At 38.9% G+C, this 12848-nt stretch overlaps 1 protein-coding gene across 1 annotated transcript; it reads right to left on the minus strand.

Annotated features, from left to right (window-relative positions):
* Positions 1-1708: 1708 nt before the first annotated feature.
* LOC141649343 (uncharacterized) lies at positions 1709-3973 on the minus strand. The gene is made up of 4 exons (XM_074458036.1): positions 3707-3973; positions 3284-3505; positions 2520-3157; positions 1709-2195 (listed from the first exon to the last, which is right to left on the minus strand). The coding sequence occupies exons 1-4, from the start codon at positions 3971-3973 to the stop codon at positions 1709-1711; spliced, it is 1614 nt and encodes a 537-aa protein (XP_074314137.1).
* Positions 3974-12848: the final 8875 nt, after the last annotated feature.

The following is a 12848-nucleotide window of genomic DNA, read 5'->3' on the forward strand; positions in this document are numbered from 1 at the left end:
ACCATCCTAGGAGCCGTGATATGCAGCCCCAGAGCCGTGTTATGCAGCTCCCATGCCTTCCCATTTTAGCATCAACACATTACTCGATCCAAGCTCAAATCCTTTTACTAGTTGAGTTACATTTCGACTAATAAGGATCTCATTTGCTTGTTCCGAACATGCTCCTGCATCATTCTCTCCTTCTTTTTGAGAATTTGCCCTCAAATCCTCGTCTTCTAGATACGGTGATAGGTCGCCTACATTGAATGTCGCACTCACCCCACCATATTCACTCGGCAACTCCAGCTTGTATGCGTTAGAACCATAACATTCGAGGATCTTGAATGGACCATCTGCTCGCGGCATCAACTTATTCTTCCTTTTGGACGGAAATCGTTCCTTTCTCAAATGTAACCACACAAGATCACCTTCCTTGAAAACAGGCTGCTTTCGATGTTTATTAGCCTTCTCTTTGTATTTAGCATTTGCCTTCTCAATTTGAGCTCGAACTTGTTCACATACTCGGAGAAATGCAGCTTGTCTTTCTTTGGCTTCAAAACTAAACACATCTTTCTTTGGAATGGGTACTAAATCGATTGGCAGGTATGGATTCACGCCATAGACAATCTCGAATGGAGCTCGTTCTGTCGTCATTGATGGTGTACGATTATTAGCGAATTCAGCATGCGCCAATTTGATATCCCAATCCTTTGTGCTTTTACTAACCAATCCTCGCAATAGACTCCCTAGAGTACGGTTGGTTACCTCAGTCTGACCATCTGTTTGTGGATGGTGTGATGTACTGAAAAGAAGCTTAGTCCCCATCAAACGCCATAACGTTTTCCAGAAGTAACTAAGAAACTTCACATCTCGATCTGAAACAATAGTAAGAGGTATTCCATGTAATCGAACGATCTCTCTATAGTACAAATCAGCCACTTTAGTTGCATCATCAGTCTTGTGACACGGAATAAAATGCGCCATCTTCGAGAATCGATCAACTACCACCATAATTGAGTCCTTACCCCTCTGAGTTCTCGGCAAACCAAGGATAAAATCCATGCTTACCTCATTCCATGGCTGTATGCAGTGCGGGTAGAGGTGTATACAAGCCCTTGGTGAACGTGCTTTTAGCCTTTTGACATACCACGCATTTCGCCACAATCTCTTGCACGTCCTTGTTCATTCTCGGCCAGTAGAAGTGTTCACTTAGGATGTCACTCGTCTTATTAACTCCAAAGTGTCAAAGCAATAGCCCCGCCATGAGCTTCTCGTACCAACAACTCCCTAATCGACCCATTCGGAATGCATAGCCGATTACCCTTGAAGAGATAGCCATCCGAAGCAAGTATACAAACCTGTCGGATCAATGATTTCCTTTGAAAATTCTGGATCAGACTTGTACAGTTCCTTGATATGTTCGAAACCAAGAATCCGTGCATCCAACTCAATCAACAATGAATGCCTTCGTGATAATGCATCAGCCACGATATTAGAACTTCCCGTCTTATATTTTGAAGAAAACGTGAATGATTGCAAGAATTCTACCCATTTGGCATGTCTTTGATTTAACTTTTGCTGTCCATGGATGTGTTTAAGAGCCTCGTGATCAGAATGTAAAATAAACGGCTTCGGACGCAGATAATGACTCCAATGATCCAATGCTCTCACGATTGCATAAAACTCCTTGTCATAGGTTGAATAGTTCAACCTTGCACCGTTTAATTTCTCATTTGAAATATGCAATAGGCCTCTTTTCTTGTATTAACACGGCACCAATCCCAACACCACTTGCATCACACTCGACTTCAAACAATTTATTAAAATCGGTTAGTGCTAAAACAGGTCCGGAGCATAGCTTGCGTTTCACTTCTTCAAACACCTTTTGGGCGCTGTTAGTCCACACGAACTCTCCCTTCTTGGTTAGCTCTGTAATTGGAGCCACAATCGAGCTAAAACCCTGGATGAACCGTCTATAAAATGATGCTAAACCATGAAAGCTTCGCACCTCTGTAGTTGATTTCGGAATTGGCCAGGCTTGAATAGCGTCGACCTTGGATGGGTCCATACTTACTCCGTCTTTTCCCACAATATAACCAAGAAAGACAACACTTGAGACCATAAAAGTACATTTTTCCAACTTACCATAAAGCTTCTGATCTCGCAAAACTTCGAACACAGCTCGCAAATGTCGTTTGTGCGACTCTTCATCTTTGCTATAAATCAGGATGTCGTCAAGATAGACCACCACAAATTTGTTAAGGAACGGCCTTAACACTTCATTCATCAACCTCATAAACGAACTAGGAGCATTGCACAATCCAAACGGCATCACAAGCCATTCATATAACCCTTGCTTCGTTTTAAACGCGGTCTTCCACTCATCCCCTTCTCGAATCCTCATTTGATGGTAGCCACTCCTCAAATCCAGTTTAGAAAAGACACTCGAACCAGAAAGTTCGTCAAGCATATCATCAAGTCTTGGCATAGGAAAGCGATATTTGATTGTAATGTTATTTACCGCTCTACTATCAATGCACATTCTCCAAGTCCCTTCCTTCTTTGGCACTAATAACGCAGGCACCGCACATGGACTTAAGCTCTCTTGAACATATCCCCTATCTATCAATTCTTGGACTTGTCTCTGTAACTCCTTTGCTTCCTCTGGATTACAGCGATAAGCCGGTTTATTAGGCAATGCCGCCCCTGGAATCAGATCTATTTGGTGTTCAATACCACGTAAAGGAGGTAACCCATCCGGTAATTCATCCGGAAACACATCCCGGAACTCTTCTAACAACTCCTGTACCCCACGGTCATCACACACACCAACGGACCCCAATTCACGAACCAGCAGCACATAAGTTCGTTCCCCACGAGCTAAAGCCTCTTCAACCTCCCGAGCCTCCATAAACATACTCCCCTTCTTTGTTTTAGACTCTCTAATCTTATTAGGTGACATAGGTTTCAGATTATATCTCACATTACCCTTCATTACGCTATACACATTGGCTCTCCCGTCATGTTCAACCTTTCTATCGAATTGCCAAGGCCTACCCAACAGAATGTGGCATGCATTCATAGGAATTATATCGCACCACACCTCATCAGTATAGGGTCCTAGACTTAATGAAACTAAGGCCTGTTTCTTAACTTGGATCCCATTCTCCCCATTCAGCTAATGTAATTTATATGGTTTAACTCGGTCTTTAGTTTGCAATTTCAGTTCATCAACAAGGTCCCTTGCTACTACATTAGCACACGATCCACTATCAATAATAAGATTGCAAATTTTACGGTTTACCTTGCACCGAGTATGGAAGATTTGCTCCCGTTGTTCATTCTCAGCTGAACCCATTTCCATATGTAAATTACGCAGCACTAAACACTCCTCTTTACTCAACGGATCCAAATCGTAGACTATCCCTTCACCATCAGTTTCAACATTCTCTTGAACTGTTTCATCTTCTGGCGTGACAAATACTGGAATTATATCACATAATTCTTGAGCTGTTAGGGCTCGTTTCTGAGGACACTCGTTTGCTATATGACCATAGCCTTGACACTTGAAACAACGCCTCAAAGAACTCCCCTTTTGGCTCTAAGCAACACCCTTTCCTTTGTCCTTGGGTTCTTCTTTTGGGTTTCTTTAGCCTTGCTAGAGCCGGCCGGAATATGAGTTGGTTCCCGAATTTTGTCCCTTGGAATAAGTATAAGGTTTTCGTGCCTTATCATGCTTCTCAAATTTCAACGCCAATCTGCAAACATCGCTAAATCCATCGTAATTCTGGATTTCTACCTTCGTTGAAATAGCGGGTGTTAGGCCCTTGATGAATCTCGCCACCCTTAGCTCTTCTTTCTCCTCAAGATCGCACACAATTGACATCTTCTCGAATTCTTTGATATATTCAGTCACCGACATGCTTCCTTGCTCTAAAGATTGGAGCTTTAAGTAGTTATCTTGCTCATAATCCCTTGGCAGGAATCGCCTCATCAAGTGCTTCTTTAATTTGATCCAAGATTCGATCTTGTCTTTGCCTTCCTTTCTTCTTTGTTTTTTCAGATTTTCGTACCATAAAGATGCATACTTTGTAAGTTTCAAGATTGCAACTTTAAATTGCTTCTTGTCATCGTATTCTTTATACTCGAAAACCCTTTCAGCTTGTCTTATCCAATCCAAATTTTTTAGGATCCATCTCGCCATCAAAGTCAGGAATATCGAGTTTTAAACCCCGATCATCATTGTTCTTATTTTTTGACTTCATCTTTGGCTGCTCGTCCTCTTCTTCAGATTCGGATGGGGTGTCCGATTCTTTTTTCTTCTCTTTAGCCTTCAACATGCTTGCTATATTTTTTAACACATAAGCCATCTGAGCCATCTCCAACTTCAGCTCGTTATGACCATCTTCCCATGTTTTCGGACCTTCTTCACCGTCTTTAACCATGATTAGCAACGTCCCAAGACAGATCTATTAAGGAATAAATCTGAACTTAGCTCTGGTAACCAATTTGATGTAAAACAGGATGGAAAAACGAGGATGAACAGATCGTTGAACTGTTCGTTTGAGTTTGTTAATTCTGTGATTGTGTATGTCGTGATAATTAGTAAATTTGCAGCGGAAATTGATTCGTTTGGACTGAATATTTCGTGATTAAGGATGTAACCGGATAGTATGGTGAATTCCTAGTCCTAACCTCGCAAGGTGTCAAACGCAGATTCACGCAATCAACCTCGCAAGGAAGATCTAAAGATTAAGCTCGCAAACCTAATCAGAATAATGCTCACAAATGTAAACAATTTTATTGCTGGAAATTCGATGATGTTTCTCTGATCATACACGGCCTAATATACTCCTAAACGAGGTCACAATTCGACCCAAACCCTAGCTTGGAAATTAAGCTATCTTTCCTTTTCCTAAACCAACTAGGAAAATTATTCCCCTTTCCTAAACTAACTAGGAAAGTAATTAAAATACTAAAAACTAGAATACAATCAGATTTAGGGTATTCTAATTTGACTAGGATTAGGAAAATCTAGCTTTCCTAACTTTATTAGAAATAGTATTTAACTAACTTATTATTTCTACACGATTTAGGAAACCGTGTATCCTAACCATCCTAGCAGCCGTGATATGCAGCCCCAGAGCCGTGTTATGCAGCTCCCATGTCTTCCCATTTTAGCATCAACACATTACTCGATCCAAGCTCAAATCCTTTTACTAGTTGAGTTACATTTCGACTAATAAGGATCTCATTTGCTTGTTCCGAACATGCTCCTGCATCAGTTTATTAGTGAATGTGCCTCGTTGTGTGAACCATTTTTTTTTGTTAGTCTTTGTGACTCGTTGTGTTAAACAATTGTAATTGTTCATTAGTCCATGTGACTCGTTGTGTGAACCATTTATCCTTGTCCATGTTCATTAGCCCTTGTGACTCGTTGTGTGAACCATTTATCCTTGTTTATTAGTGAATGTGCCTCATTGTGGGAACCATTTGTCTTTGTTCATTAGTCTTTGTGACTCGTTGTGTTAAACAATTGTAATTGTTCATAAGTCCATGTGACTCGTGTGAACCATTTATCCTTGTTCATTAGCCCTTGTGACTCGTTTTGTGAACCATTTGTCCATTTTCATTAGCCCTTGTGACTCGTTGTGTGAACCATTTGTCCTTGTTTATTAGTGAATGTGACTCGTTGTGTGAACCATTTGTCCTTGTTCATTAGTCTTTGTGACTTGTTGTGTTAAACAATTGTAATTGTTCATTAGTCCATGTGACTCGTTGTGTGAACCATTTGTCCTTGTTCATTAGCCCTTGTGACTCGTTGTAAGAACCATTTGTCCTTTTTCATTAGCCCTTGTGACTCGTTATGTGAACCATTTGTCCTTGTTCATTAGTGAATGTGACTCATTTGTCCATGTTCATTAGCTCTTGTGACTCGTTGTGTGAACCATTTGTCCTTGTTTATTATTGAATGTAACTCGTTGTGTGAACCATTTGTTTTTGTTCATTAGTCTTTGTGACTCGTTGTGTTAAACAATTGTAATTGTTCATTAGTCCATGTGACTCGTTGTGTGAACCATTTAACCTTGTTCATTAGCCCTTGTGACTCGTTGTGTGAACCATTTGTCCTTGTTCGTTATTGAATGTGACTCGTTGTGTGAACCATTTGTCCTTGTTCATTAGTCTTTGTGACTCGTTGTGTTAAACAATTCTACTTGTTTATTAGTCCATGTGACTTGTTGTGTGGACAATTTGTCCTTGTTCATTAGTCCTTGTGACTCATTGTGTAAACCATTTGTCCTTGTTTATTAGTAAATGTGACTCGTTGTGTGAACCATTTGTCCTTGTTAAATAGTCTTTGTAACTTGTTGCGTTAAATAATAGTAATTGTTCGTTAGTCCATGTGACTCGTTGTGTGGACAATTTGTCCTTGTTAATTAGTCCTTGCGACTCGTTTTTTAAACCATTTGTCCTTGTTCATTAGTGAATGTGACTCGTTGTGTGAACCATTTGTCCTTGTTCATTAGCCCTTATGACTCGTTCTGTGAACCATTTGTCCTTGTTCATTAGTCCTTGTGACTCGTTGTGTTAAAACAATTGTAATTGTTCATTAGTCCATGTGACTCGTTGTGTGAACCATTTGTACTGGTTCATTAGTCCTTGTGACTCGTTGTGTAAACCATTTATCCTTGTTTATTAGTCCTTGTGAGTCATTGTGTTAAACAATTGTAGTTTTTCATTAGTCCATGTGACTCGTTGTGTGAACCATTTGTCCATGTTCATTAGCCCTTGTGACTCATTGTGTGAACCATTTGTCCTTGTTTATTAGTGAATGTACCTTGTTGTGGGAACCATTTGTCCTTGTTCATTAGTCTTTGTGACTCGTTGTGTTAAACAATTGTAATTGTTCATTAGTCCATGTGACTCGTTGTGTGAACCATTTATCCTTCTTCATTAGTGAATGTGCCTCGTTGTGTGAACCATTTTGTCCTTGTTCATTAGTCTTTGTGACTTGTTGTGTTAAACAATTGTAATTGTTCATTAGTCCATGTGACTCGTTGTGTTAACCATTTGTCCTTGTTCAATAGCCCTTGTGAATCGTTATGTGAACCATTTGTCCCTGTTCATTAGTGAATGTGACTCATTTTGTGAACCATTTGTCCATGTTCATTAGTCCTTGTGACTCGTTGTGTGAACCATTTGTCCTTGCTTATTAGTCCTTGTGACTCATTGTGTTAAAACAATTGTACTAGTTCATTTGTCCATGTGACTCGTTGTGTGAATCATTTGTCCTTGTTCATTAGCCCTTGTGACTCGTTGTGCGAACCATTTATCCTTGTTAATTAGTCCTTGTGACTCATTGTGTAAACCAATTGTCCTTGTTTATTAGTAAATGTGACTCGTTGTGTGAACCATTTGTCCTTGTTAAATAGTCTTTATAACTTGTTGCGTTAAATAATAGTAATTGTTCGTTAGTCCATGTGATACGTTATTAGAACCTTTTGTCCTTGTTCATTAGACCTCGTGACTCGTTGTGTGAAGTATTTGTCCTTGTTCATTAGTTCTTATGACTCGTTGTGTTAAAATAATTGTAATTCTTCATTAGTCCATGTGACTCGTTGTGTGAACCGTTTGTCCTTGTTCATTAGCCCTTGTGACTCGTTGTGTGAACCATTTCTCCTTGTTTATTAGTAAATATGACTCATTGTGTGAACCATTTATCCTTGTTTATTAGTCCTTGTGCCTCATTGTGTTAAAAAATTGTACTTGTTCATTAGTCCATGTAACTCGTTGTCTGAAACATTTGTCCTTGTTCATTAGTCCTTTTGACTCGTCGTGTAAATCATTTATCCTCGATCATTAGTCCTTGTGACTCATTATGTTAAAACAATTGTACTAGTTCATTAGTCCATGTGACTCGTTGTGTGAACCATTTGTCCTTATTCATTAGCCCTTGTGACTCGTTGTGCGAACCATTTGTCCTTGTTCATTAGTCCTTGTGACTCATTGTGTAAACCATTTATCCTTGTTCATTAGTCTTTGTGAGTTGTTGTGTTAAACAATTGTACTTGTTCATTAGTCCATGTGACTCGTTGTGTGAACCATTTGTCCTTGTTCATTAGCCCTTATGACTCGTTGTGTGAACCATTTGTCCTTGTTCATTAGTCCTTGTAAGTCGTTGTGTTAAACAATTGTAGTTTTTCATTAGTCCATGTGACTCGTTGTGTGAACCATTTGTCCATGTTCATTAGCCCTTGTGACTCGTTGCGTGAACCATTTGTCCTTGTTTATTAAGCAATGTACCTCGTTGTGGGAACCATTTGTCCTTGTTATGTCTTTGTGACTCGTTGTGTTAAACAATTGTAAATGTTTATTAGTCCATGTGACTCGTTGTGTGAACCATTTATCCTTGTTAATTAGCCCTTGTGACTCGTTCTGTGAACCATTTGTCCTTGTTCATTAGTGAATATGACACGTTTTTGAACCATTTATCCATGTTCATTAGCCCTTGTGACTCGCTGTGTGAACCATTTTTCCCTGTTTATTAGTGAATGTGCCTCGTTGTGTGAACCATTTTGTCCTTGTTCATTAGTCTTTGTGACTTGTTATGTTAAACAATTGTAATTGTTCATTAGTCCACGTGAGTCGTTGTGTGAACCATTTGTCCTTGTTCATTAGCCCTTGTGACTCGTTATGTGAACCATTTGTACCTGTTCATTAGTGAATGTGACTCATTTTGTGAACCATTTGTCCATGTTCATTAGCCCTTGTGACTCGTTGTGTGAACCATTTGTCCTTGTTTATTAGTCCTTGTGACTCATTGTGTTGAAACAATTGTACTAGTTCATTTGTCCATGTGACTCGTTGTGTGAATCATTTGTCCTTGTTCATTAGCCCTTGTGACTCGTTGTGCGAACCATTTGTCCTTGTTCATTAGCCCTTGTGACTCGTTGTGCGAACCATTTGTCCTTGTTCATTAGTCCTTGTGACTTATTGTGCAAACCATTTATCCTTGTTCATTAGTCTTTGTGAGTCGTTGTGTTACACAATTGTACTTTTTCATTAGTCCATGTGACTCATTGTGTGAACCATTTGTCCTTGTTTATTAGTAAATGTGACTCGTCGTGTGAACCATTTGTCCTTGTTCAATAGTCTTTGTGACTTGTTGTGTTAAATAATTGTAATTGTTCGTTAGTCCATGTGATACGTTGTGTGAACTATTTGTCCTTGTTCATTAGACCTTGTGACTCGTTGTGTGAAGTATTTGTCCTTGTTCATTGGTCCTTATGACTCGTTGTGTTAAAATAATTGTAATTCTTCATTAGTCTATGTGACTCGTTGTGTGAACCATTTGTCCTTGTTCATTAGTCCTTGTGACTCGTTGTGTAAACCATTTATCCTTGTTCATTATTCCTTGTGAGTCGTTGTGTAAAACAATAGTACTTTTTCATTAGTCCATATGACTCGTTGTGTGAACCATTTGTCTTTGTTCATTAGCCCTTGTGACTCGTTGTGTGAACCATTTCTCCTTGTTTATTAGTAAATGTGACTCGATGTGTGAACCATTTATCCCTGTTAATTAGCCCTTGTGACTCGTTCTGTGAACCATTTGTCCTTGTTCATTAGTGAATATGACTCGTTTTGTGAACCATTTATCCATGTTCATTAGCCCTTGTGACTCGCTGTGTGAACCATTTTTCCTTGTTTATTAGTGAATGTGCCTCGTTGTGTGAACCATTTTGTCCTTGTTCATTAGTCTTTGTGACTTGTTATGTTAAACAATTGTAATTGTTCATTAGTCCATGTGACTCGTTGTGTGAACCATTTGTCCTTGTTCATTAGCCCTTGTGACTCGTTATGTGAACCATTTGTCCCTGTTCATTAGTGAATGTGACTCATTTTGTGAACCATTTGTCCATGTTCATTAGCCCTTGTGACTCGTTGTGTGAACCATTTGTCCTTGTTTATTAGTCCTTGTGACTCATTGTGTTGAAACAATTGTAGTAGTTCATTTGTCCATGTGACTCGTTGTGTGAATCATTTGTCCTTGTTCATTAGCCCTTGTGACTCGTTGTGCGAACCATTTGTCCTTGTTCATTAGTCCTTGTGACTTATTGTATAAACCATTTATCCTTGTTCATTAGTCTTTGTGAGTCGTTGTGTTACACAATTGTACTTTTTCATTAGTCCATGTGACTCATTGTGTGAACCATTTGTCCTTGTTTATTAGTAAATGTGACTCGTTGTGTGAACCATTTGTCCTTGTTCAATAGTCTTTGTGACTTGTTGTGTTAAATAATTGTAATTGTTCGTTAGTCCATGTGATACGTTGTGTGAACTTTTTGTCCTTGTTCATTAGTCCTTATGACTCGTTGTGTTAAAACAATTGTAATTCTTCATTAGTCCACGTGACTCGTTGTGTGAACCATTTGTCCTTGTTCATTAGTCCTTGTGACTCGTTGTGTAAACCATTTATCCTTGTTCATTATTCCTTGTGAGTCGTTGTGTAAAACAATAGTACTTTTTCATTAGTCCATATGACTCGTTGTGTGAACCATTTGTCTTTGTTCATTAGCCCTTGTGACTCGTTGTGTGAACCATTTCTCCTTGTTTATTAGTAATCGTAACTCGATGTGTGAACCGTTTATCCTTGTTAATTAGCCCTTGTGACTCGTTCTGTGAACCATTTGTCCTTGTTCATTAGTGAATATGACTCGTTTTGTGAACCATTTATCCATGTTCATTAGCCCTTGTGACTCGCTGTGTGAACCATTTTTCCTTGTTTATTAGTGAATGTGCCTCGTTGTGTGAACCATTTTGTCCTTGTTCATTAGTCTTTGTGACTTGTTATGTTAAACAATTGTAATTGTTCATTAGTACATGTGACTCGTTGTGTGAACCAGTTGTCCTTGTTCATTAGCCCTTGTGACTCGTTATGTGAACCATTTGTCCCTGTTCATTAGTGAATGTGACTCATTTTGTGAACCATTTCATTAGCCCTTGTGACTCGTTGAGTGAACCATTTGTCCTTGTTTATTAGTCCTTGTGACTCATTGTGTTGAAACAATTGTACTAGTTCATTTGTCCATGTGACTCGTTGTGTGAATCATTTGTCCTTGTTCATTAGCCCTTGTGACTCGTTGTGCGAACCATTTGTCCTTGTTCATTAGTCCTTGTGACTTATTGTGTAATCCATTTATCCTTGTTCATTAGTCTTTGTGAGTCGTTGTGTTACACAATTGTACTTTTTCATTAGTCCATGTGACTCATTGTGTGAACCATTTGTCCTTGTTTATTAGTAAATGTGACTCGTTGTGTGAACCATTTGTCCTTGTTCAATAGTCTTTGTGACTTGTTGTGTTAAATAATTGTAATTGTTCGTTAGTCCATGTGATACATTGTGTGAACTATTTGTCCTTGTTCATTAGACCTCGTGACTCGTTGTGTGAAGTATTTGTCCTTGTTCATTAGTCCTTATGACTCGTTGTGTTAAAACAATTGTAATTCTTCATTAGTCCATGTGAGTCGTTGTGTGAACCATTTGTCCTTGTTCATTAGTCCTTGTGACTCGTTGTGTAAACCATTTATCCTTGTTCATTATTCCTTGTGAGTCGTTGTGTAAAACAATAGTACTTTTTCATTAGTCCATATGACTCGTTGTGTGAACCATTTGTCTTTGTTCATTAGCCCTTGTGACTCGTTGTGTGAACCATTTCTCCTTGTTTGTTAGTAAATGTGACTCGATGTGTGAACCATTTATGAAACAAATCAAACCGAGAAAAGCCACAATTCACCCGGTTTTGGACCTTGCACTAGATTGAGGTCTAACATGAATTCCGTCTAAGAAGTCGTGCCATTTTCCAGCATGGGATTAATCTTTGGTGAGTTTGGGACGTTTTTGTGTAGGAACTTATATCCCAAAGCCGTTCCTATCATAGAGTTTGCCAAGCTTTTAAAACCGTGCGCATTCAGGACCATGGCTGGAACAAGCTTAGTTTTTTGTGCATTTTGTCGCTATCAACCTTCCTCTTTTGAACCAACAAAGCTCAAGGGACTTTATGGCTGCAGCAAGGACTCTTACACGGTTTCCTCAAGCCCCATTTCAGTCCATATAATCATAAATAAGAAGTTGAGCTACAAACAAGGAAGTTTGGACTATTAGTTTACTTTCTTTGCTTTATGTCCTTTTCATTTCAGATTTGTCATAGCCTAGGCTGCCGTTTTCTTGGTTGTTAGCTGCTATTTTTGTGACCTTTAGATGTACTTAGTAATCAAGGGTCAAGATTGTAAGCCTTGGTCTATATAAACCAAGCTAAACACTTGAGAACTTCAGATTTGAATGAACATTAATACAAGTGAAAACCTAGTTTTCTCTCTTATCATTCTTTGCTTTGTGCTAGAAGAACCTCCTTTGCTTAGTGCTAGGGGCTGAGTAAGTACATTGCTTTGTGCTTGAACCAACTCTTAGTCTTAAACCTTGGCTTTGTGCTTGGTTTAGGTCATATCCCCATACTCAATCCTTAGCATTTGGCAATCGTTTTTAGCACTCAAATTCTGTCCAAATTCGAGTTCTTAGAGTTTTATTCCAATTTATCCTTGTTAATTAGCCCTTGTGACTCGTTCTGTGAACCATTTATCCTTGTTCATTAGTGAATATGACTCGTTTTGTGAACCATTTATCCATGTTCATTAGCCCTTGTGACTCGCTGTGTGAACCATTTTTCCTTGTTTATTAGTGAATGTGCCCCGTTGTGTGAACCATTTTGTCCTTGTTCATTAGTCTTTGTGACTTGTTATGTTAAACAATTGTAATTGTTCATTAGTCCATGTGACTCGTTGTGTGAACCATTTGTCCTTGTTCATTAGCC

The sequence above is a fragment of the Silene latifolia genome, chromosome 3 (assembly GCF_048544455.1).
Source record: "Silene latifolia isolate original U9 population chromosome 3, ASM4854445v1, whole genome shotgun sequence".
In the NCBI taxonomy this organism is placed as follows: domain Eukaryota; kingdom Viridiplantae; phylum Streptophyta; class Magnoliopsida; order Caryophyllales; family Caryophyllaceae; genus Silene; species Silene latifolia.